The 26,949-nt window shown below is 38.0% G+C and overlaps 2 protein-coding genes across 5 annotated transcripts in view; one reads left to right on the top strand and one right to left on the bottom strand.

Annotated features, from left to right (window-relative positions):
* Positions 1-190: 190 nt before the first annotated feature.
* On the bottom strand, positions 191-26,724 carry PPWD1 (peptidylprolyl isomerase domain and WD repeat containing 1). Of its 2 annotated transcripts, XM_010336576.3 has the most exons (12): positions 26,532-26,603; positions 26,208-26,241; positions 22,210-22,312; positions 19,816-19,916; positions 19,555-19,675; positions 17,256-17,703; positions 11,524-11,714; positions 8,807-8,996; positions 4,685-4,866; positions 2,525-2,606; positions 1,452-1,634; positions 191-467 (listed from the first exon to the last, which is right to left on the bottom strand). In XM_010336576.3, exons 1-12 carry the CDS (start codon positions 26,601-26,603, stop codon positions 324-326), a joined length of 1,851 nt encoding a protein of 616 aa, XP_010334878.2. In that variant the 3' UTR covers positions 191-323. The 2 variants fall into 2 exon arrangements, with proteins under 2 accessions (XP_010334878.2, XP_003925843.1); XM_003925794.3 differs by lacking the exon at positions 26,208-26,241 and having other exon boundaries at positions 26,535-26,724.
* The window catches only part of CENPK (centromere protein K), a 65,703-nt gene continuing 65,476 nt past the window's right edge, over positions 26,723-26,949 (top strand). Inside the window, exon 1 of one of the 3 annotated variants that reach the window (XM_074385514.1) lies at positions 26,723-26,936. In XM_074385514.1, coding sequence (XP_074241615.1) covers positions 26,723-26,936 — 214 coding nt within the window. Of the gene's footprint in view, positions 26,945-26,949 lie in introns of all 3 variants that reach the window. The other 2 variants (XM_074385494.1, XM_074385489.1) reach the window with 2 other exon arrangements.

The following is a 26,949-nucleotide window of genomic DNA, read 5'->3' on the forward strand; positions in this document are numbered from 1 at the left end:
CACCTAGTTTTGGATTGTGGCTGACAGTAGAAAGAAAACCATGGGAAAAGGGGGTGGGGGAGATTACTGTAATTAATACTTAATTTGAGGCTCATTACAAATTACCTGTAATGAGTGTTTGCCTGAATTTAGTCTATTTCAATGTGTCACCTCCCAGGATTAGAAATATTGCAAGAAAACTCAAAGGTAATTTTTAAAAATAGCCTTTAATGAAAAATACAAAAATATTGTATCTTTGAAACATGATCTGCATATTCGGCAAGTCGTAAAATAATGTCTAATATTGCATTTTTATTTGCAAGTACATTAAAGCAAATCTTATTTTACTTCACAGTAATATTTATGATGCTGACATCCTCATAGGGCTTATCTGTTTTGGGATTGACTTTGACATTGGAGATCCTCTGCACAACTTCCATTCCTTTAGTCACTCGTCCAAATACTGTGTGCTTATTATCAAGCCAAGGCTGTGTTCGATGACAAATGGAACATGTTGGTAAATCCCAAAAAATTATATCCTCCAGTTGAGCAAGTTAAAGAGAATTTAAATTTACCCTTCCCTTTAGTATATATTTAAAAAGAAGTAAAATAATTTCTTAACAATAAAAATGTTGCAGCTTTTAAAAGTCATTTCCAGTTTGTTAAAAAAAATACATAGAAGCATAGTATAATGTTTAATTAAATATCTACGTCTTTCAGACCAAAGGGAACTGGAAGATCTTTCCTAAAGGTAAGTTACTTCACATGGCTTATGCAATTGTGGCTAAGTCTTTAAAAGGTCTATGCAGGACTCTTACCTGAAAAATTTATTCAGAGGCAGTTTGAAATAGTTTAAGGAGCACATGCTTTGGTATGAGACAGATGGGAGTTCAAATGCTAGCTTGGCTACTTACTTGACCTTTTGGCAAGTTAATCATGTCTCGATGTTTCCTCATCTACTACTGAAGACTGGGGATACTGATACTAAAAGTACTGTCAATGAGACTATGTTCCTGGCATATGGTAGTTATATATATTTTCTTCCTTTATTCATCACTTAGTGCCTAATTCCAAAACAAAAAGTAGGTAATTTTTATAATTTTGTGTTATTGTATGGCAATAGAGCTAGGGGACCTTACACTATTTCATCAAATCTAAAATGCCATTATGAGTTGTATCAGATTATGAGAGGTGTAATAATCAGTAGAGGCAGAGTTGAGATTGAAACTCAAGTATTTTGAATCACACTCCGTTGAACTTCTTGCTATAATGGAAGTATTACTTTACCAATTCTAAACTGATTTGTCACATAGTTTTATATTTTCTTCTCTAGATCATTTTTGTTTTTGTATTCTGGCCAATGATATAAATAATGCAGAAAATACAAAATAATGTAGCTCTTTCTTCCACTGAGTTCACTCTCTTACATCATAACCTATCAATCTGTGCTTTATAAACAATGTTGCACTTACCGTTGGTACTACAGTTATGAAAAACTGGGATCCATTAGTATTTGATCCTGCGTTAGCCATGCTGAGTGTGTATGGTCTGTCATGTCGTAATGTTGAATGAAATTCATCTTCAAATTCTCCTCCCCATATGCTTTCTCCTCCCATACCAGTACCTGTTGGATCTCCTGTCTGAATCATGAAGCCCTTAACAGAAAGTACACAACAAACACATTACACTGTCCTTTTCTATATATGTACGCTTTGAAGTTTTATTTCTGCCAAGAGTCCTTTGTATTCAGTGTAATATTAACAGTCTTTATAGTGATTTGATTAAACCTTTACACTTAAATTTGGATGGTGTATTCTCATTGCTCAACTACCACCTTGATTGAAACATAAAGGTCATCTTCTCATTTATAGACATGTTCTATCTTTCCCAATAACCAAAATAAAGCCAGTTAATACTATACATTTCAGGATCCGTATGATATTTTATGTTTTATATAATTGCCCTCCTCCCTCTCCTTTTCCCAAATACTCTAGATTTCCTCGAAAGCCTTTGCGCTAATTCCTTTAGCACCCTGAGATCTGACTTTTCTTCCTGCCATTTCTGATCTGCCAGTAACCAAGAACTGTATTTCTACCCCATACACTTTATGAAGAGCTGCTCAACAAAATTCAGGGGCTGAGTTCTCTCTCCTCCTCTGGTATATCTTACAGATCAGATAGCATTGTGGCTCTTCTATGATTGAAAAATCCTATCTTCTAGATCTAGACACTGTCTAGCCACTACAAACAGGTTACCTAGGTTACTAATGTTATCTCAACATGACCCTTTATTCATTATCTTACCCTTTACTTTAGCTGTTGACAAAATATTGCTTCAGTGTTTCTAAACAGGTAGTCATGCCACTATTCCTGTTGATTCTAGATGCTGACATTCATGACCATCCAGTCTTTCTTTGGCTTCCATAGTATATTTTTCCTGTTCCTTTCCACTAAATTGGTAAGTGTGAGAGAAGAAGATTCCTTGGGCTTAAATCTCTTGCTATGTAATAATATTCCTTAAATCACATGAAATTCGTGTGACTTACCTTAATTATACGGTGAAATGTATGCCCATTATAATAACCATTTCTGCTGTGAACACAGAAGTTTTCCACTGTCTTAGGGCACCTATTAAGACATATATTACAAATATGAAACTATTCAGAGCATCTTAGAACAGTTTTCTTCACAGTTCTGCTTCCTAATGATGTTTCAATGTCTTCTGAATGTTTCAGAAGGACAGTCTTTTTTGCCATAACCTCTAATCTCAGGACAAGCATGAAGGGGCATGTACATAGTATATTCTTAATTACCTTAGTTATCTTTAGAACATGACTGCTTAACTAATATTTGAGTTTGACAGTAATAAGATTTCAAGGTCATTTGGCAGTTAAAAAAAATACAGCCATAGCACCTTAAAAATATGTTTTTTTCTTCTTAAGAGACAGGGTCTCACTATATTGCCTAGGCTGACCTTGACCTCCTGTGCTCAAGAGATCCTCCCACCTCAGCCTCCTAAAGTGCTGGGATTACAGGCATGACCTACTGCACCCAGCCCAATATCTTACGTTAGTTCACTGCATATAGTATTATAGGTCTGCATAGAGTATTATAGGTTAAGTTCCTGGGAAAGGTCATTTTCTTATAAAAGCAATGTTGGCCAGGTGTGGTGGCTCACACCTGTAATCCCAGCACTTTGGGAGGCCAAGGCAGGTGAATCACCTGAGTTTGGGAGTTCGAGACCAAACTGACCAACATGGAGAAACCCCGTCTCTACTAAAATTGCAAAATTAGCCAGGTGTGGTGGTGCATCCCTGTAATCCCAGCTACTCGAGAGGCTGAGGAGGGAGAACTGCTTGAACCCAGGAGGCGGAGGTTGTGGTGAGCCAAGATCATGCCATTGCACTCCAGCCTGAGCAACAAAAGTGAAACTCCATCTTTTAAAAAAAAAAAAGAAAAAAAAGGCAATGTTATGCTATAGCGACATATTCCTGGCTAAAAACTTAATCACAGAAATGACATCTAAATTTATTCAACTTTAAATGATAATCACACACAGAGTATGAAGGTTTCTCCATAATATTAACATCATGCAATTATTTCATATGGTCCATTACCTTGTAATACTAAGTATGGACCTAGGAATGGAAGAATCAGGAGACTCTTGTACCAAGCACATGGCTGAAGAGTACATGGGTTTTGAGCACTTCAAGTAGGAGTGTCCAGGAGTCTAGAACTGCCTAGTTATTTGTTGAGTACCAAGATATGGTACGAATCATTCATATTCAAAATATTAAATAAGAACTTCTAAGTAAATGTATTATAAAAGATGTCATTTTCTGGGTCAAGAATGGCCAGAAATATTCTATTGTATTTGACATTGTATGTTAATTTTACAATCTCTTATAGAGTCTAGAAAACTATTCAGCTTTTCTTCAACTGAAGCCCTTACAGTTTTGTTGTAATTGTTTTTGCAGAAACAGGGTCTCACTCTGTTGCCCAGGTTGGAGTGCAGTGGTGTGATCATAGCAAACTGCAGCCTCAAACTCCTGGCTCAAGAGATCTTTGACCTCAGCCTCTAGTGTAGCTGGGAATACAGGTGTGTGCCACCATGCCCAGCTAATTTTAAAAAAAAATTTTTTTAAGAGATGGGGGGGTCTTGCCATGTTGCTCGGGCTAGTCTCAAACTCTTGGCATCCACTGATCTGCCTGTCTCAGCCTTCTGAATACTGGGATTACAATTGCGTGCCACTGCACCCAGCTTGTAGTTCACTTTTAAAACATACAGCTACTAAAACTATAAAGAGATAGTAGGTATCTAGCAACAGTTGGTAAGAAAACATAATCATCTTTCTCTTAAGAATTTGCTTTGAGGAAAGCAAAGCAATCCACAAAACCTAGAGTTCAGATCTGCTGTTAACAGTAATAATGATACACATTTGTGTATCACTTTACAGTTTATACTCAGCACTTTCATAGCCAATGTATTGTTCTTGTAATGAACCTATGAAGTATATATGCATAATAATTTCCCATTTTCTACCATAACAGTTATCAGAAAGCTTAGGAATAGATGTTTTTTATAAAACATTTCTTCAAAATCCCTTAAGTCAAAGTAACAGGAATTTTAAGTTGCATGGTTTCTTCAGACATACACATTTACATTCTTACTTACATAAGCCAATAAAAATAGTTGTTGTACATACTCAACAGGAAAAAGTTTGATGTGAATGTCTCCCATGCTGGTGTGGATAATGGCACTATCTGAAACTCGTTTAGGTCCTTCAGCCTGAGTAGCTGCCATGACTTCTTCTTTAGACGGTTTCTCATTGAAAACATCTCGGTCAGAATCTGCACTTTTCGTATCTTCTGGTTCTCGTTTGGTAAACTAAAGAGGAAAGTAAAAAAATGAGTGAATGAATTAAAGTTTTCATCGGATAAAAATTTTATGAACAATAGAATTTCTAATGAAGTATTTGAGAACAGTAAGAATTCGCATCAGAATATATCCTTATTTCAGGAATCACTTCCCATCACAGGATGTGTCAGGCAGTTTATTTTTACATTGTCTAATAAGAAAAGGATCCATGTAACATACTGAACACATTGATTCCAAAGGAATTTAATTCTTTTGGGCAGAAATTTTCTTGGGTACACATTTAACAATAACTGTTTCACTTACGGTAGCTCTTGACTTACGTCTTCTAGTAAGGCCTAACCTGCCACCTGTTGCTCACTTCATTATTTAAATTGATTGGATTTGAATCCCAGTTCTGTGACTTTGGGGACATGAATTATTCTTCCCTTCCCTCATTCATATATGATGATAACAGTACCTACCTTGCAATGAAGGTAGTTGTGAAGATTAAATGAATGGATATTAAGTGCTTGGAGGACAGTGTCTAATACATAGAGGGTACTACATACATATTAACAGTTGTTATTACTGCTATGAGCAGGACCCAGTGTAGGTAGAATGAGGATTCACAAAGAGAATCAGTAATGGAGCCTTAATTTTTTTTTTTTTTCAGAGTCCCACCTGACCTATCTAAACCCTAAAGCATGAGAGAGAGAATGAAAATTTGAGTAAAGTTGTAGAAATCTCAGATTCTCAGGGTTTCAGTTGTTTAAACTCTGGACTTCTTAAGGCCTGTTTCTTTAAGTAGAAATCCTCTCTCCTAAGCAACCTGTATCTGATGTCAACTTAATTATGGGAACGTTAAGCTAGTGCCTCAGTCCCTATCTTGCCTAATGTCATTCCTTGGTCGGCTTGGATAGATTCCAAATAAACAAAGTTAGGATGCTATCACTTTAACATCCTGTTTTCTAGTTTTCAAAGGAATAGCATGTCTGTTGTACTATTTGTTTATATGAATTTTTTAAAGTTATGATTAGCTCATATATGGATTTGTAAAATACTTTATGATGTTGCTTCTGAAAAAAGGGACACAATATTCATATATATGCATACCATTTTAGTTTTGCTTAAGAATATGTACTTATAGTAAGATTCAAAGGAAATTCATAACAATATTAGCTGTATAGAGGTATAGTGAATGACTTATTTTTTCAAACTTCATAATGAACATATATACTTTAATCAACATACAAGTAAACTTAGAAAGAAAAAATATAACTTGTTATTTAAAGTTTCTTTAATAAAGTGGATGGAAAATCAGTATGTGTTTTTTTAGTGTATATGAAGAAGTATCTTTTTTGTCTCTTTTTGTTTAGCAACAGGGTCTTGCTCTGTCACTCAGGCTGAAGTGCAGTGCTGTGATTATAGTTCACTGCAACCTCACATTCCTGGGCTCAGGAGATCCTACCACCTCATCCTCCAGCATGGCTGAGGCCACATGTGCACACCACCATGCCTGGATAGCTTCTTAAATTTTTTGTAGAGATGAGGTCTTACTTTGTTGCTCAGGCTGGTCTTGATGTCCTGGGCTCAAGTGATCTTCTTGCTTTGGCCTCCCAAAATACTGAGTTTACAAGGATGAGCCACCATTCCTGGCCAGTAATTATACTAAAAAAATTTTAGTAATGATTTTGAAAGCTGTAAATTAAATTCTTATCTTAAAAGAATTTGCCCATTTAGGTTGGAAGGTTGGTTGGGGTAGAGAAACTGCTATTTCATACATTTATCAAATGCTATTAACTTTAATAGCATTACAAGAGTTTACAATATTTTGGAGGGATGAATATACTATAATGTATTAGTCATTTTCCTAACTTTCTGGATTTAACAGTGAAGAAGACATAGTGTCTGTATTTACAGATTTTATCTTCAGGAGAAGAGCACAATGTCAGAGACAAAAGAAATCAATAAATTACTGATATTCACACAAAAAGTATGACACAACGTATGACAGGGGAAGCATAGGGGAAACATAAGCAGGCACACCTAACTTATACTTGATGTTAAAAAGGGCTTCCAGGCCAGGTGCAGTGGCTCATGCATGTAATCCCAGCACTTTGAGAGGCCAAGTCGGGCAGATCACCTGAGGTCAGGAGTTCGAGACCAGCCTGGTCAAAATGGTGAAACCCCGCCTTCTACTAAAAATACAAAAATTAGCCAGGCGTGGCTGCGTGCGCATGTAATCCCAGCTATGCAGAAGGCTGAGGCAGGAGAAACGCTGGAACTCAGGGAGGCAGAGACTGTAGTGAGCTGAGATTGTACCATGGCACTCCAGCCTGGGCGACAGAGCAAGACTCAAAAAACAAAAACAAAAACAAAAACTTAACAACAAGGGCCGGGCGCCGTGGCTCACGCCTGTAATCCCAGCACTTTGGGAGGCTGAGGCGGGTGGATCACGAGGTCAAGAGATCGAGACCATCCTGGTCAACATGGTGAAACCCTGTCTCTACTAAAAACACAAAAAATTAGCTGGGCATGGTGGCGTGTGCCTGTAATCCCAGCTACTCAGGAGGCTGAGGCAGGAGAATTGCCTGAACCCAGGAGGTGCAGGTTGCGGTGAGCCGAGATCGCGCCATTGCACTCCAGCCAGCGTAATGAGCGAAACCCTGTCTCAAAAAAAAAAAAAAAAAAAAAAACTTAACAACAAAACAAGGGCTTTCAAACTGAGACTTGAAGTATGAGTTAGGAGTTGGGGAGAGGTGTGTTGCTGGCAGAATTGGCAGAATCAACAGCCTGTGCAGAGGCCCAGAGTTAAAAAAAAAAGAACACTCAGCTACTGTGAATAAGTTCAGTATGGTCAGTGTAGCAAATGAAGAAACGATAAAGCTTCAGAAGTGAGGAAGGTCAGCCAGCATAGATAGCTGGGGAGTCATTAAAGGGTATTAGGCAGAAAAATAAGAGTCACATTGGGTTTGAAAAGGTCTCTGATTGCAATGTGAAGGACAGATAGAATGTAAGGGCAGGGGTCTCTATACCTTTTGATTTTTCTGATTGGATGAACAAATACTGCGCTACTCCTAGATGGCGCAGCAGTTTGATTTTAACTATCCCAGTCTTAGTTAACATGCAAAGTACTATTCCATAGGAATATATAATTATATATAATATATAATTCCAATTAAGAACTTTAAGAGTTCTTAAGAGTTGAAGAACTCTTAAAACACAATAAAATAAAATAAAATAAAATAAAAGTCAAAAGGTAAAAAAGGAAATGCATTTAGAGATGGAAGCTTTGCTAATTCGGGGGAGACAAATTCAAGAGTAAAAGCTGAAAAAATAAAAACACTAAGAAGGAATTCTAAAATCTCACAGTGAAAACTATTTTGGATGTAATTATAACTATAACCACTAACTTCCTACCATCTTAACACAAATAGTTGTGGAAGTGAGGTTGAAAAATTTCAAAACATGATGGAAAACAGTACAGAAATACTTAAAATCAACTCCTAGTTAAAAATTCTACAGTATTAATGTAAGATGGCATTCTGGGCTGAGCGTGGCAGCTCATGCCTGTAATCTCAGCACTTTAGGAGGCCGAGGTGGTGGATCCGGAGGTCAGGAGTTCAAGACCAGTCTGATTAACATAGTGAAACCCTGTCTCTACTATAAAAATACAAAAAATTAGCCGGGTGTGATGGTGTACACCTGTAATCCCAGCTACCTGGGAGGCTGAGGCAGGAGAATCGTGTCAACCCGGGAGGCAGAGGTTGCAGTGAGCCGAGATTGTGCCATTGCACTCCAGCCTAGGCGACAGTGTGAGACTGTCTCAAAAAAAAAAAAAAGGTGGCATTCTGGTTGTTTAGAAAGTCTGCTGTTACTGCCAACATTCTCTTCAGCTGAAGGTATAAACAAAAAAAAGTCAAACCAAACTGGAAGGAACATTATGGTCTAATCCAGTACTTACACATACCATATAAAATCTATTCTTTTTGAATGATGTACAGATTATTGTTGGGTCAGCTTGAATATTCTGAAGAACAGGGTTTTCAGAAGCTTTCATCTCTATAGTAGTTGCAGCACGATGCTTTTTGGCTATCCCCTGGAACAAAGCCAATTGCATCACTCTAATATTTTCTTGTTTGCCTAAAATCCGCACACACCTAAAAATATAACAATGTTTTATAAAACAAAATCACCAAAGTTAATTCCAATTATGACAACTTTACAGATAAAAGCTGGGAATCAACTGTCTTACCTATGTACAAAATAGTGAAAGAGTTTTAAAAGTGTTTCTCTACTCCTCAAAAAGTATCAATTTAAACTGGTAGGCAGCTATAATTTTCAGGTTAAAAAGTAGAGATGAAGCCAGGCACGATGGCTCACATCTATAATCCTAGCACATTGGGAGCCAAGGCAGGCAGATCACTTGAGGTCAGGAATTTGGGACCAGCCTGGCCAACATGGTGAAACTCCATCTCCATTAAAAATACAAGAAATTACCCAGGCATGGTGGCAGGCACCTATAATCCCAGCTACTAGGGAGGCTGAGACACTTGCTTGAACTCAGGAGGTAGAGGTTGCAGTGAGCTGAGACTGTGCCACTGCACTCCAGCCTGGGTGACAGAGCAAGGCTCTGTATTGATAAAAACAACGACAACAGCAACAAAAATGAGAATGAAAAGTCACAGACTAGGCAAACAGCTCATAAAGGACTGTAATGCAAAATACATAAAGAACTCTGTTTTTTAAAACAATATAAAGAATTCTCTTAAAACACAACAATAAGAACACAAACAACTCAATTAAAAAATAACCAAGGACGTTAACATATACCTCATCAAAGAGATATATAGGTGGCAAATAAGCATATGAAAAGACACTACACCTCATATGTTGGCCAGGGAAATCCACACTAAAACAAGATACCACTACACATCTATTAAAATGGCCCAAATCTGGAACACTGACAATACCAAATGGTAGCGCAGATGTGGAACGACAGGAACACCCATTCACTGCTGGTGGGAATGCAAAAGAGTACAGCCACTTCGGAAAACAGTTTGGCTATTTCTTAAAATTACAAACTAAACATTTTGTTACCATACAATTCAGCAATTGTGTTCCTTGGTATTTACCAAAAAGAGCTGAAACAAATGTCTGCACAAACACTTACATACAGATGTTTATAGCAGCTTTATACATAACTGCCAAAACTTGGAAGCAACCAAGATGTCTTTCAGTAGGTGAATGGATAAACTGTGGTACATGCAGACAATGGAATATTATTCAATGCTAAAAAAAAATGAGCTATCAAGCTGTGGAAAGGCATGGAAGAACCTTAAATGCATACCAAAAGAAGCCAATCTGGACAGGCTGCTCACTGTATGATTCTAGCTATATAACATTCTGGAAGAGGCAAAACTAAGAAGATGGTGAAAAGATAAGTGGTTGAACAGTCAGAGCAGAGGATTTTGAAGACAGTAAAACTATTCTGTACGATAATATAATGGTGGATACATGCCATTATACATTTCTCCAAACCTATAGAGTATACAACACCAAGAGTGAATCCTAATGTGAACTATGAACTCTGGGTGATAATGATGTATCAGTGTAGGTTCATCAATGATAACAAATGTACCACTTGGGTGAGGGATGTTGATAATGGGGAGGCTATTCATGTGTTGGGGGAAAGAGCATATGGGACATCTCTGTATCTTCCTCTTAATTTTGCTGTGAACCTAAAACTGTTCAAAAAAGTAGTCTAGCCGGGCACAGTGGCTCACGCCTGTAATCCCAGCACTTTGGGAGGCCGAGGCGGGTGGCTCATGAGGTCAAGAGATCGAAACAATCCTGGTCAACATGGTGAAACCCCGTCTCTACTAAAAATACAAAAAATCAGCTAGGCATGTTGGCACGTGCCTGTAATCCCAGCTACTCAGGAGGCCGAGGCAGGAGAATTGCCTGAACCCAGGAGGCGGAGGTTGCAGTGAGCCGAGATCGCGCCATTACACTCCAGCCTGGGTAACAAGAGCGAAACTCTGTCTCAAAAAAAAAAAAAATCATTCATTTATATAGTTTTAACCTATTCTTATTAAAATTCCATGTCTGGTAACTGTTCTTTAAGACTTCAAAGATTTTGTATTGCCAAGAACTACAATATAAATATGTTTATATGTGGAAATGTACAGCACATTTTTTTCTCCTTAAAATATTCTTTAAGTTCTGTTCATTTACATTCAGTGATAGTATCTGATTATAGCTATTTTGTACTAAGACCAAATGGACTGTTTTCACAAAAAGCCTTATTGGGGTTTCATGCATTTCAACTTTTGATTTTATGTCTAGCAGGATGTAATGCTGAATGCTGTGGTTAAAATCTTTGGCAACATTTAACATGAACAGGCTAATTTAAATCAATAAGCAAAAGACAAACTTGTTAAGAATAACAACTTGAAACTATGCATATCTTAATTTCTTTTACAAACATGAATGGAAACTTTTTACATAAGATTATAAACAAGCAAGAGACCACAGGAAAATCCAGTCAAAACATTTGGTTGAATTTAGACATTTGGGACCATTCCACTTGTCTTGAAACAAACAATACTCCCATTGTTCCCATGATGGAGGAAATGGTCCCCCGCAAACACGTTCTTAAAAAATATACCTCATATTAAAGCTTACCGGTTTGTCTCCACATTTATAACTTTAATGCCCAGCATTGTTCCATACAGCACGAAGTGTCCAGTTTCATCAAAAACTATATTAATTAATCTTACAGCATCAACCTTCTCCAACTCACGTTCTACAGCCATTCGTCGGCCAAATTCCATGTCTGGTAACTGCTGCCTCATCTGTTGCAGTTCAGTAAACATCTAGGAAATAAACCATTTAGTAAGAAAAACTCTGTATACATATACCTATATCAACCCATCTATCTATATATAAGAATTTAAATAGAAGCAGAATACACATTAAGAGCCACTAACCATTTGTACTCCCTGAGAGGGATTCTTTTTTTTTTTTTTTTTTTTTTGAGACGGAGTTTCGCTCTTGTTACCCAGGCTGGAGTGCAATGGCGCGATCTCGGCTCACCGCAACCTCCGCCTCCTGGGCTCAGGCAATTCTCCTGCCTCAGCCTCCTAAGTAGCTGGGATTACAGGCATGCGCCACCACGCCCAGCTAGTTTTTTTGTATTTTTAGTAGAGACGGGGTTTCACCATGTTGACTAGGATGGTCTCAATCTTTCGACCTCGTGATCCACCCGCCTCGGCCTCCCAAAGTGCTGGGATTACAGGCTTGAGCCACCGCGCCCGGCCCTGAGAGGGATTCTAAACAGTAGAAGCATGAAATAGACATTAGTAAGTCCAATCATTAAAAAATAGTATTTCAGGCTGGGCGTGGTGGCTCATGCCTATAATCCCAGAACTCTGGGAGGCCAAGGCAGGTGGTTCACCTGAGTTCAGGAGTTTGAGACCAGCCTGGCCAACATGGTGAAACCCCATCTCTACTAAAAATACAAAAAATTAGCCAAGTATGGTGGCGTGCGCCTAATCCCAGCTACCCAGGAGGCTGAGGCAGGAGAACTGATTGAATCCAGGAGGCGGAGGCTGCAGTGAGCTGAAATTGCACCACTGCCCTCCAGCCTGTGTGACAGAGCGAGACCCTGTCTCAAAAAAAAATCGTATTTCAAACTAAATGGTAATTGGTTCTGCTAATTTAAAACAAAACCCAGTTGGTTAATATAACTACTGCTTTCTCTACAGAAATAATACATCTGCTGCCTTTTAAAAGCCACAGACTAGCACTTTCCAATGAAATATAACAGAAGCCACATATATAAATTGTGTAGTAGTTATGTTAAACAAAGTCAAAAGAAACAGGTGAATTTCATTTTAATGTCTGATTAAACTCAATATATCCACAGTATCATTTCAACATTTACAATATAAAAAATTGAGATAACTTATATGGTTACCAACTGCCCCCACCTCCTTGAGATTCCAGTCTTTTACTAGTCACTAGCATTGTAAGTAATTTAATTGATTTTTTTTTTTTTTGATAAATTCTGAATGGAGATTCTGAAACTCCACTTTGAAATCTTGTACTTTACACTTTCAGCATATCTCAATTTGGCCTAGCTATCAAGTGCCCAAGACGCATGTGGCTAGTGACTACTAATAGTGGATAGTGCAGCTACAGACTATGAGGTCCTTGTGCAAGGTCACATGCCTGACATATAACAAGCACTCAATTTTTGCTGAATGAATTCATCTCACTATAACAAATTTATGATATTTCAGAAAATGTTACAAGTTATTTTGACACAGGGCAGTGAGATTACCATTAGGTACATGTGATTTAGTAGACACGACTATTTCTTTTTCTTTTTTTTTTTTTTTTTTTGAGACGGAGTTTCACTCTTGTTACCCAGGCTGGAGTGCAATGGCGCGATCTCGGCTCACCGCAACCTCCGCCTCCTGGGCTCAGGCAATTCTCCTGTCTCAGCCTCCTAAGTCGCTGGGATTACAGGCACGCGCCACCACGCCCAGCTAGTTTTTTGTATTTTTAGTGGAGACGGGGTTTCACCATGTTGACCAGGATGGTCTCGATCTCTCGACCTCGTGATCCACCCGCCTCAGCCTCCCAAAGTGCTGGGATTACAGGCTTGAGCCACCGCGCCCGGCCGACACGACTATTTCTATGAGTGTCCTTTATAGTTTGGAAATTTCATTTGCTTTTCTTTTGATATTATACAAATTTTAAGACAAGCATCACATCTCAATAACTGTATTAAAAATACTATGAATCTTCCAAAAGATAATAATGATCTTTATATTGTTTTCTAGACATTCAGGGTATCAAACTGTAGCATTCAAAAATAGTTCTCCATTGCAAATGAAAATAAGCCAGACTTCTGTCCCATCTAATTCTATCCTTATTTCATCCTTACATCAACCAAAATCTTGTGTTTTCTAGATAAGGTTAGAACAAATACAAAACTCAAAAAATCAAAATGAACTATGTGTGTTAGGGTATAAGCATGAGGTCAAGGTCCTATAGAACTTAAAAAGCCTGGTTATTAGGTTTCCTTGTCTCTAGTCTCAAAGACAGAGAGATTGATATATATTATACTGCTTATTCTTGTGCCAGGAATAGCCTAGGATGGTGGACTACATTTTGTACGGAGGGGCTAATGATCATTTCTGTTGGTGAGAAGAGTCAGTCTTTTAAGACATAAGGTCTGTAGGTGGTCATCTGTCCATACATAAGTATTTCATAAATGTTATTCCATTTGGTAAGTCCCTGACCAGAATCTTTTTAGAGTATTCTAGCCTTTGCAGCAGGGCTTCTATGATATGCAAATGCACGGCCATATAGAGTGACCCTGGTTAATAAATACTAAAAGATAACTCACACCATCCCATTCAATTTCTTTTCTGTTAAACTAGAATTCTGATTGGTTACAAACTGCCCTCCACAATCCACCACCTCCTTGAGATTCCAGTCTTTTACTAGTCACTAGCACTGTAAGTAATTTGATTTTTTTTTTTGGCAAATTCTGAAAGGAGATTCTGAATCTCCACTTCTGTCTTAAGTATACTATTGACTTCTTGTCCCCTCAGGCCAATCATTAAAACAAATGTTGAAGACAACAATGAACAAATAGAGTGGAGTGAGCAGCTCAGAGTATGTGTATCAAGAGACTTATGTCCAGAGACCAGATTCTTAATATTTCTTTTTGCCTAAGGGATCTTGGAAGAGCTGCAAGTTAATAAGAGTTTCAAAATTATATTAAATTGCAAGTCATATTTAGTTATAAGCCACCACTAAATAAAGTATCATCAATAAATGTTTCTCCTTAAAAGCAGAGTAAAAAGCTATCTTCTCCCAACAAGAAAATTTGTCATGGGATAATGTGGCTGGGAAACAGATCTTCACATTTGTCTGGAATTATATTACTTCAGATAGACAGACAACCAACTTATTACCACTTGCCATCAAATCAAGAGCGCCACTAGGAGGAACTGATGGAATTTATGAAGGGCTTACAGCAGGAAATCCAATGCAAATCGGTTACTGCCAAGGACAAGAGAATTGACAATGTCATACAACAAACATGCTACAAAGGTTCAATACAGAGGATTCAACACACCATCTGTAGTAAGAGAACCACCCTCATGGCAATGGTTGCAACTACAGAAACCACTTAACTGTGCATCGATTAAAAACTCTTACTCCACAACTATATGCTGTAGCAAATTCTTGTTAGCAGTCTAACAAGTGATGGCTAGAGTCACTCTTTCAAGATATTTGAGTAGTTCTCTGTCAGGTACTGTTGTAACTGCTGGAGCTATAATCATGAGCTAAAACAGATCACACAGGGCTTGGTCTACTGAAGGTGATACGCATTACTCAAATAATATGACCATATCAAATGCTCTAAAAGAAAGAGTGATCTACAGTCACATTAAAAAAAACTCTGCTGGCCGGGCGCGGTGGCTCAAGCCTGTAATCCCAGCACTTTGGGAGGCCGAGGCGGGCGGATCACGAGGTCAAGAGATCGAGACCATCCTGGTCAACATGGTGAAACCCCGTCTCTACTAAAAATACAAAAAATTAGCTGGGCATGGTGGCGTGTGCCTGTAATCCCAGCTACTCAGGAGGCTGAGGCAGGAGAATTGCCTGAACCCAGGAGGCGGAGGTTGCGGTGAGCCAAGATCGCGCCATTGCACTCCAGCCTGGGTAACAAGAGCGAAATTCCGTCTCCAAAAAAAAAAACAAAAAACAAAAAACAACTCTGCTGGCTTGGCACGGTGGTTCACTCCTGTAATCTCAGCACTTTGGGAAGCCAAAGTGGGTGGATCATTTGAGGCCAGGAGTTCAAGACCAGCCTGGCTAACATGGTGAAACCATCTCTACTTAAAAAATTTTAAAAAGCTGGGTGTGGTGGCATGTACCTATAGTCCCAACTACTTGGGAAGCTGAGACAGGAGAATTGCTTGAACCCAGAAGGTGGAGGTTGCAGTGAGCCGGACTGTCCCACTGCACTCGAGTGAAGCCCTGTCTCAAAAAATAAATTAATTTATTAAATAAATAAATTAAAAAACACTGTAAGACAGGATGAATAGTGAAAGCCTCCTGGAGAAAGTGACTCTTCATTTGAAATTTGAAGTACCAGTTTAATAGGTAACGGAGGAATATGAGGAGGAGGGAGGGCCTCACCCCAGGTGGAGGAAACAACTTATAAAAAGGTTCTGTGGGCTGGGCGCGGTGGCTCACACCTGTAATCCCAGCACTTTGGGAAGCCGAGGCAGGTGGATCACGAGGTCAAGAGATCGAGACCATCCTGGTCAACGTGGTGAAACCCCGTCTCTACTAAAAATACAAAACATTAGCTGGGCATGGTGGCATGTGCCTGTAATCCCAGCTACTCAGGAGGCTGAGGCAGGAGAATTGCCTGAACCCAGGAGGTGGAGGTTGCAGTGAGCTGAGATCGCATCATTGCACTCCAGCCTGGGTAACAAGAGCAAAACTCTGTCTCCAAAAAAAAAAAAAAAGGTTCTGTGGTGGGAGGCATGTTCAAGAAATAAAAAGGAGGCCCAAATGGCAGAATAAGAGGCAAGGAGAAAGGTGACTTATGGCGTTACAACATAAGCCACAACTCTGATCTTGACTGTAAGGACAGAAGGAATTCACTGAAAGGTTCTAAGCAAAGGAATAACACGACCAGATATGCGCTTTTAAAAGATGGCCCTGGGTGCAGAGTGGGTATTAGGGAGAAGCCAGAATAAATATAGGTAGTAGGCCATGCAGTAAGTGAGGCAAAAGGGCATGAACTATGGTTATTGACAGCTGTGGTGAAAAGAAATTGGTGAATTTAAATTACATTTAGAAAGCAAAATTGGCAGGACTCCAGTGAATTACATAGAAGGGTAAAGAGTTGAGGATAACTCTTAGATTTTTGGTTTGTGCAACTACATGGATACTGGCACTTTTCATGAAGACAGGAAAAGAAAGAGATAGCACCAGGTTTGCTTGTAATAGAAGCCTAGAGAAATAAATTTAGAAGTTGTCATATGGACAGGAGTGAATAAAAAGTAAGAAGATAAGGGGTCCTAGAATGACTTTTGAGGATCTTAAGAGGACAGCTTGAAAACAAAACAAAATTGTAAAAAACAAAACAACCACAAAAATAAGACAATAACTGACTTGGAAAATGCACATCATAAACCCCTAGAGAAGGAAGTTTCAAAGAGCAATAGTTACAAGACAGAAATAGTTGAGTATCTTTAATGTGCTAAGAAAAAAATAACCGTCAACCTAAATGTCTATGTACAGAAAAAAGAATTTCATGAAACAGCATAAAATAAAGCATTTTTAGGAAAGTATAATTAAATTTAAATTACACTTACGCTTAGTGATTCATCAAAGACTCTCATGAGTTTTCCAGTTAAAAACCTGAAAATTCTAACTTTTCTATCAGAACCAATAGTAGCTATTTTCTTCCCATCCGGTGAAAAACATATGCTAGTTGGATAAGCCTTACACTTGGCAAATTCATATAAATCAGTGTCAGTTTTATATTCCCAGTTCACATTTTTGGGGAATTTATATTCATGAGGAGGCCCAGTCCAGTATTCAATCATCCCAGATTTGTCAGAAGACACTACTGCTTTGTAAACTGGGTTTAGTCGTATCTGAGTAAGAGGTGATGTATGGAGTTTGTCAAAAATATGAAGTGGCTGGTTATCTCCTCGGCCATCATAAATGAAAATTTTTCCTGTGCTCTTTTCAGAAGCAGCAACTGAAGAAATTGCATCCCCTGGGCAATAGATCCACTCACACTGTCCAGGAAAATAGCTAAAATAGTAAATAATTGAGAGGGGAAAAAAAAAAAAAGGTCAGCACAACAAGCAAGCATCCTTTCCTATCCCACTACCAAAAATGTCTTGGCCAGTGATTTAGACAGTTTTGGATTCCTTGCTCAAAAGCAGCAGAGACACAGAATGGGGAGGAACAGCTAAGAAAAGTTACTTAATTTTTCTCTTTCTGACCTCATCAATGTAATTCTGAGGATCTATCAAAATACAAGAAGAGAACTGCATATAGCAGCACATTTACTTCTCTTGGGTAGATAAGGAAACCTAATCAGATCTGAACCTTGAGATCTTTTCGGGCACTGCTTTTTGGATCTCTGTACAATAGTCTATGTACAACTTATTTTAAAATAGGTTAGCATGTAATAGTATATTTTATAGATCCTTTCTTGAAATATTTAAAATCAAATCTCTTATTATGGCTATACTTCAAAGAAAAACACTGTCCTGAAACATTTCCATTACTAACTAAATCTTGGTATTAAAACTCTAAGCTTTAAACATTCTACCTGATGAACATGGCGTAAAAGAATTGAGACTGATTTAATCAATGTACTATACTTAAACATTCAAAAATGAATGTTGTCTCCTTCAAAGTAGTGATTCTGAGTAGTTACACTATTATTCTAAACATGGTGCTGATGCTCAAAACCTTTTTGGACCTCCTCTTTAAGATTTCTATCAAAGTGTGAAATACATTCTTACAAGTATTTAAAAGGGCAAAATGTTCAATAGTTGTAAATGGAAAACTTTCAGGAAAAAAGCTGGGGAATAAGACAGATGATCAGGATCCATAACTGTTTGTACCATACTAACCATAAAAAAATGAGACTGATTTCCTTTAGTGGCTCATAAAATCACAAACTGATTTTGAAGAAAATTCTAAGATTTGAAATTATTTGAATTATGGATGTAATTTAGCCCACAGCTAGAATTTCTAGAGATAGGGTCTTCAGGAGGTAATTAAGGTTAATGAGCTCGTAAGAGTTGGGGTGGGGCCCTAATCTGATAGGCTTGTGGCCTTTTAAGAAGAAAAAAATGTCTCCCTTTCCTTCTGACCTCTCCCTTCTCCTCTCCTTCTTCCTCCAACCATGAGAGAACATAGGGAGAAGCAAGAAGGACAGTCCTCATCAAAAATCAAACCCTGACAGAACCTTGATCTTGGACTTCCCAGGCTCCAGAACTGTGAGAAAATAAATTTCTGTTATTTAAGTCACCTAGTCTGCATATATACATATATATATATATTTTTTTTGTTATGGCATCCAAGCAGACTATGGAAAGTCACAAAGCTTTCTAACATGGTATGACTTTCAAGCTGACATTCATTTAGATGTATATAAATTCAATGTTACCTTAAAAAAGACATGCTTAAAACAAAGTATCAGTTTTAATACTGTACAATCTAACGATAGTTTTAGTATCAGTACATTCCAAAGTTTAAAATCACCAATAAATAGTGTCTATTCCAAAAATGTGAATAAACCTTATAGGAATACAATTCTATATTACTGAAATAAGTATAGCAAGGAAGTTAACTGTAAGTATCAGTAATTATATATGATGGAGCCCCAGTATATATTAAGTAATGTTAATTTGGATATAAGAAACCCTTGTTATGATGCTGTTTAGAAATTTCTGTGATTGAGAATAAACCATAGCAGACACTTCCAAACATTATAAGGATTCACTCTATCTAATTTTCTCAAGCAAAACCCAAAGGCACATTTTTTTAAGATATGGTAATATACAATTTAGAAACAACCTATTAAATGGTAAAGTTTGGTTTATAAGTTATTTCAGTAAGTTAAAATATACTTTTTAAAAGACTCACCCAAGTTTCAGCATGTTGATCATGTCAAAGTTGACTACATCAAACACCTTCAATGCTTTATCATCACCCACAGAACAAAACAATGCTCCCTCAGAGCTAACTGCAATACTTTCAATAACTCCTATTAAATAAATGAAATTAAAACATTCTAGTAAATACCAATAAATGTGCGTGATTCAAAGAAAAAAAAATTTTTTAAATTTAAACTTTAATTACTATAGTTTAGAAAAGAGCTACAAGAAAAAGAGGTGAAATTCTTACCCAGGTGACTACGAAAATGTTTAACAAATTCAATTCCCTCTTCTATTTTTTTCCAGAACTTGACATGTCCATCATGACTGGCAGTAATAATAAAATCTGTTCTGCATATATGAAATGTTAAAAGTTAATTTCTAAAACAGATCTATGAATCATTCAATATTCCCAAAGCAATCATTCACTAAGAATCTGACTTGTGCAAAAATAGATTTCTTAAAAAAAAAAACCTTTCTTTAAGCAGATCCCTGTATTGCAGAACATTGCAAATTTTGAAGCTCCTTTCTGGATATCAAAACAATTACAGCTGCACTAATTTTAATCTCAAGAGCTAGGATCAGAATTGAACTAGAATTTGGCATTAAAATAAAAATCTCACTAGGAATCACTACACTTTGGATTCCTTATTGCTAAAATTACCCTATAGGCAGTCTTTTCACAAGCGTATGTACTTTATCAGTGCTTGATAAACAATCTAAACATACTACTTTCGTATACAGCAAAATTCAACAAAAGTTTGTTTTATATCCTATGCAAGATATTTTGGTTACTTAAGTATCAAAAAGATTTTTGTACAGAAGAATCTCCCCTATTAGTTATATGAAAATAGATATCATTTATTGAATCCCCTCGTATTCCAGGTCCTTTGTACATATTGTCTTAATTTTACAGCAACTTTTACTATGCATTTTTATTATCATTTTATAAGTAGGAAATAGTTTTAAAATGTTAAATGTACTTGCCTCAGGTCCATATAGCTAGGGTGGCTTTCAATCTACCTAATCACAAAACCTATATTCTCTTTATTACCCTCTATTGCCTTGGGTTAAAAAACAAAACAAAAATATTTGAGAAGAGAATGACAGCAGTGCTAGTATCTATATGCTGTTTTACTACACTGACAACTTGAGACTAGAAAAGGCCAATATTTGGTCAGAATTATTCTATTTAACATGAAATATAAAGATTTTAATTTATATATGAAATTAAATATGTCTTCAAGACATCAAGAATAGACTAATCTAAAACACCGTAATCTACCTACTTCCCATAATCACTGCTAGTATCATCCAAACCACTACAGCTCATCCGGATTTCTATACCATTCTTACCCTGTTTGAATCCATTCATCTTACCACAGCCAGGGTGGTCCTTTAATAAAAATAAATCTGATATTACTCTCCTGCTCACAGATTCAAAACCCATACAAGGAATAGAAAGTCTTCTAGGATTTAGGACTTGCCTTTTAAATAGCAGCCTAATATGCTATTTTCCCTCTCTAAACTTCAGTTTCCTCATCTCTAAAATGAAGAGCATGTGCTAATTCACAAGATTATTCTTTTTCTTTTCTTTGAGATACAGTCTCGCTCTGTCGACCAGGCTGGAGCGCAGTAGCGTAATCTCGGCCCACTGCAACCTCCGCCTCCCGGGTTCAAGCAATTCTCTTGCCTCAGCCTCCCTAGTAGCTGGGACTACAGGCACATGCCATGATGGCTGGCTAATTTAAAAATTTTTTTTAGTAGAGGTGGGGTTTCACCGTGTTGCCCAGGCTGGTCTCAAACTCCTGAGCTCAGGTGTTCCGCCCGCCTCAGCCTCCCAAAGTGCTGGGATTACAGGCATGAGCCACTGTGTCCAGCCAATTATTCTTAGGACAAATAAGAAAATTTATGAAAAAGCTTCAGCTTGACAGTTAAAAAAAGAAAAAGCCTTAGTACAGTACCTGGGACATACTATGAGCTCAACAAACAGTAGAATATTACTACAGTTTGAGTATCCCTTAACCAAAATGCATCAGATCAGAAGTGTTTTAGATTTTGAGTTTTTCGGATTTTAGAATGTTTACATTATACTTACTGGTTGAACATCTCTAATCAGAAAATCTCAAATGCACCAAAGAGCATTTCCTTCGGGCATCATGTCAGCACTCAAAAAGTACTAAATTTTGGAGCATTTTGGATTTGAGGTGCTCAACTTGTACTATTATTACCCTTCTCCAAGATCCCACTCATCTGTTTTGAAGGTCCTTTGCTATTCCTAGGGTATCTTAGCCCACATTTTCTCCTCTAGTGCCAAAGAGACCAGGTACCAATTACTTGTATCTTAACTAATGTACCCTCTTCTTCAGAGAAGCTCATACGCTACCTTGTTCATTCCCCTCTTGGCATTTATCTCCAAAGACATACACATAAACTAAGGGGTTCTTAGAAAATGTATTATTTGTAACATATAGGAAAGAACATGTAGGCCTTTATTTATTTTAGAACGTACGAAATTAAACAGAAATCTATAAAATCTTAAAATTACCTCTATAAATCTACCTCAAAACTGAAGCTTTTTTTTTTTTTTTTTTTTTTTTAATAAACTTCTCAGGAAAAAGTAAAAAAGATGTGATAGACTTACTTTGTGCATACCACATGGGTGATAACATCTCTATGCATGTAACTGCGCTCATACATGGATGCACTGGGGAGGTTATCAAGATAGACTCTTTCAAACTCTAAGACTGAAGGAAAAAAAAGTAAAGTATAAAATCTATTTTTAACAAATGAACCAAATATTATTTTGTATTTTACTTAAAATTGTCTACACTTCTTGGTATTTTCTTCTAGATTTTATTTTATTTTATTTTATTTTTTTATTTATTTTATTTATTTTTTTTGAGACGGAGTTTCGCTCGTTACCCAGGCTGGAGTGCAACGGCGCGATCTCGGCTCACCGCAACCTCCGCCTCCTGGGTTCAGGCAATTCTCCTGCCTCAGCCTCCTGAGTAGCTGGGATTATAGGCACGCACCACCATGCCCAGCTAATTTTTTGTATTTTTAGTAGAGACGGGGTTTCACCATGTTGACCAGGTTGGTCTCGATCTCTCGACCTTGTGATCCACCCGCCTCGGCCTCCCAAAGTGCTGGGATTACAGGCTTGAGCCACCGCGCCCGGCCTAGATTTTATTTTTTCTCAATTCACAATTATCTAAAAATCCAGTATGTTATATCAGTTTTAACCTCTATTATTTCAGAGCACTGAATAGTACCACTTAGTCAGTTACATCAGGTTCCCAGGTATTATATAGCTGCTAACTGTCCCCAGGACTTAAGAACTGAGTGGTTCTGGCTTAATATGAATGTTCTATTAAAAAAGAGAAAGAAAAAAAAAAAACCACTTAAAAAGCTTCATGAAAATATCACAAACATCTTCTTAACCACTGTAGATATAACTTAGTGCTAACTTAAATAAGAATCCAATGACCATCTGTAAGATGTCTCAGTTAATATTGAAAGCACTGATCCTCTTTAAAGTTATTGATACTGTGTTTGAAACATTTAAACATGATAAAATTCTTAGATTTTTACACCTGAGAACATCATAGGGGCTATCCAGTTGAATGTATCTTAAATTTCTTCCAGGGGCATAACACCTGAAACAGTGGTAATCTGAGAAATGTCAGGAAATACTGACTTTTTTATATGAGCTATCAACAATTTTATTAGCAAAAAAGAAAAAAGAAGAAAGAAAGGGAGAGAGGGAATGAGAAAGGGAAGGAAAGAGGGAGGGAGAGAGGGAGGGAGGGAGGGAAGGAGAGAGAAAAGAAGAAAAGAAGGGAATGCACCAAAGAGCATTTCCTTTGGGTATCATGTCAGCACTCAAAAAGTACTGGATTTTAGAGCATTTTGGATTTGAGGTGCTCAACTTGTACTATTATTACCCTTCTCCAAGATCCCACTCATCTGTTTTGAAGGTCCTTTGCTATTCCTAGGGTATCTTAGCCCACATTTTCTCCTCTAGTGCCAAAGAGACCAGGTACCAATTACTTGTATCTTAATTAATGTACCCTCTTCTTCAGAGAAGCTCTGAAGGGGGAGGAATGAATTATATGTATACCAAATAAAATAATTCAATGATGGCTAAACAAGCCTAAAAATAGTTGCTAAATTAAACTTGATGAGCTGTTTCAGGCTCGTGTTTGACAAACTACTTTTCCCTTCATTTTTAGGAACAGAATCCCCATTTATATATGGGCATATTGATATCCAGCTATAACAAGACCTTTTTCACCTTCCCCTGGAGGAAGGCTTACCCATATGCTGAGTAAAAGTGGAAATGTTTTGTGACAGGAAGTCTTGAAAAAGTGTATTCTTCTTCCTTTCCTCAATCCTACAGCTTGGAACTGGGATATGACTGCTGTAATCTTAATAATCACTCAGGGAAATGAAGATGAGGGCTGTACCTTAGTTATGTTAGGGCAGAAAGCTGGAGAGAGCCTAGGAACTTCTGGAGCCTCCACACCAATCCTGGACTGTCTATCTTGGTACTTCTACACATAAAAGAAGTACAGCTCTATCTTTTCAACGTCATTGTTATTTTGGGTTTTTCTGTAATATGTAGATATATTTAATCGTATCTGACTCAGATTCCTTTTTCTGTGTGATAGTTCACTTGTGGACAAATATTAAGAACAAAATATGTCAAAATAGGTTACATAGGCATAAAGAAGAGTAAAACAAAGTTCCTGTCCTTAAGAGACAGTTTAAAGTTGATACCATATAAACATGTCTTTCTGAAAATATAAATGGCACTCCAATGTCCAAAAAACATGTTAATGGGGGTGACTCCATTTCTAGAAAGCTGAAATTGTTAAACACTTGTCCATTTAGACAACATTTTAAATAATATTTTTGTAATGTTTCATGAATGCTTTTTAGTTTCAATTTTTTTCTTCAAACTAAATACACTATTGGCTGTCTTAAACATCTGATTAAGAGTAAAGGTTTTCACACCTACTAATTTATATGTCTCAATTATATTAAGTTTATAAGACAGTTACTTGTCTGGTAACACTAATATCAGCATTTCAATCTCTCTGGATTTTTACATTTCTCCCTACTTGTCTAATTAAAAAAGAACGTGCAAAAATATTCATATGCAACAAAATAGTTGAAGACTAGCATAAATGCTTTAATATTCATTCATTAAATAAACACTTAGGGAGCACCGGCTACAGGCAAAGCACTGTACAGCAAGCAACGGAACGAAAACGGCATGATCCTGTACATGCTTACAGTCTTAGCAGTGGAGGGAAACATTAATCACATGAATAAATATACAATTAGAAACTGTGGCAAGTGCCATAAATAAAATGGTTGCTATGGAAACATTTAACAAGAGGACCAGGAAGTAAAAATGATAATGCACTGTAAGGGTGTCAATATACAATGTTTAAAAAAAACAGCTTCTTCAAAATTTGGATCCATAAAATTTGATGGCTACCTGTAAATTCAGTATTGACAGATAACTACCTCAGAGTTATGATCAAAGTGCTTTAGAAATCCAGTCCAGACTGGAGAAGTCACAGGCTTCCCGGAGAATATGATAGCTACGTGCTAAAGGTTGGACAAAAGTCAGTTCAGGGGAAAGGGTGAAGGAAATTATTCCCGGTAGAAACACTGTATCTGAGTAGGTATCTAGAGGAAAAAGAGCACATTACCCATTCTCGGGTGATTTTAGAATGGGTGGAGTACAAGCAAGGGGTTAGCAGAGGAGGATAATGGAAGATGCACTGAGAAGGTAAGGAGGGATCACATAATAAAGGGCTTTATATACCAGGTGAGGGAGTTAGGGCTTTAATGAAAATAATGAGAAATTACTGAAGAGTGTTTTTTTTTTTTTTTTTTTTTTTTTTGAGACGGAGTTTCGCTCTTGTTACCCAGGCTGGAGTGCAATGGCTCGATCTCGGCTCACCGCAACCTCCGCCTCCTGGGTTCAGGCAATTCTCCTGCCTCAGCCTCCTGAGTAGCTGGGATTACAGGCACGCGCCACCATGCCCAGCTAACTTTTTGTATTTTTAGTAGAGACGGGGTTTCACCTTGTTGACCAGGATGGTCTTGATCTCTTGACCTCGTGATCCACCCGCCTCGGCCTCCCAAAGTGCTGGGATTACAGGCTTGAGCCACCGTGCCCGGCCTGAAGAGTTTTAAGTAAGGTAAAGTGCTGAGGTAAGATTTGAGCTTAGACCACATTTTAAATGTGTTAAGTACTTAAGGAAAACATTTCCCAGCAAAACAAGAAAACTTAATCTACTGCTTTTCTCACCCCTTTTATATGATAATTTGTGATTATTTCTCGTTAGTGGCACAACGCTGCAGCCCATCGTATCAAGAGTATGATTTCAAAAACAAAGACTTCGGGTTTTGGATGAAAAAATAAATCTGTGATCTAGGAAGCTTAAGTCAACTTTCCCTAGATATGAAAATTTATTAGTGGAAGAGTCAGGGTTGAAATCATCTTTACCTACTATGATTCGAAATAAGCACCGCCTTCCTCTCGCGCCCCAGCGACACATTAACGCGTTAATACCACTCCAGAACTAAAGCCTTAAAGAGAACCAGTACCCTTTTCCATACCTAAACAAGAGCTCGAAATTCCAACTTCATACAGCTGCCGTGGGGAGTAAACGACAGGGGCAAGCACATTAAGTATAGACAAACGGTAGTTTTAGCGTCATAACAAATCAATGATCAAAAGTGTTAGATATTATCAAAACGACGCTGTACTACGCTCAAATCACTATTTCGGGAAGATATGCAAGTATGGGGTGGCCAGAAGTGAGAGGAAGGCGCTCTGTTCAGAGGACACAAAACTCCATCCCACTTCGGATCTGGCTTGAACTTAACCCTCCCACTCCGCGGACGCAGCACTCCAATTCGTCCTGGTACTACGTCTGCAGCTACCTTTCCTCTTCTTGGCCAGTGTTGCCTCCACAGGTAAAGGCCCAACCCAGCGCTCTTCCTTCTCCTCATCGTTCTCTTGGGACACCGCCACTGCCAGCTCTCTTTCGCTGAGTTCTGTTTTTTCCGATTCCTCCGGGTCCCGGAGCCTTCTCCGTCTGTGCTGCAAGTCGCAACCACTTTCCGCCGCCATGTTGTTCGCACGTCGGAAAAGGCGCGACACACAACTCGGCTACCAATCCCAAAGCAGCGGCGCAGTCTCCTGTCAGCGTCCGAGCGAGTTTCGGGATTGGCCGGGGTGGGCAGGAGCAGATCCAATGGGCATGCAGCGCGCGCAGACGTCCCGGGCTAGCGGGCCGCGACTACGCAGCGCGGAGGCGACTTGGCGTTTGTGGCGCTGTGGCGGTAAGGAGGTGGG

Source organism: Saimiri boliviensis, chromosome 1 (genome assembly GCF_048565385.1).
Source record: "Saimiri boliviensis isolate mSaiBol1 chromosome 1, mSaiBol1.pri, whole genome shotgun sequence".
Classification (NCBI taxonomy): Eukaryota; Metazoa; Chordata; class Mammalia; order Primates; family Cebidae; genus Saimiri; species Saimiri boliviensis.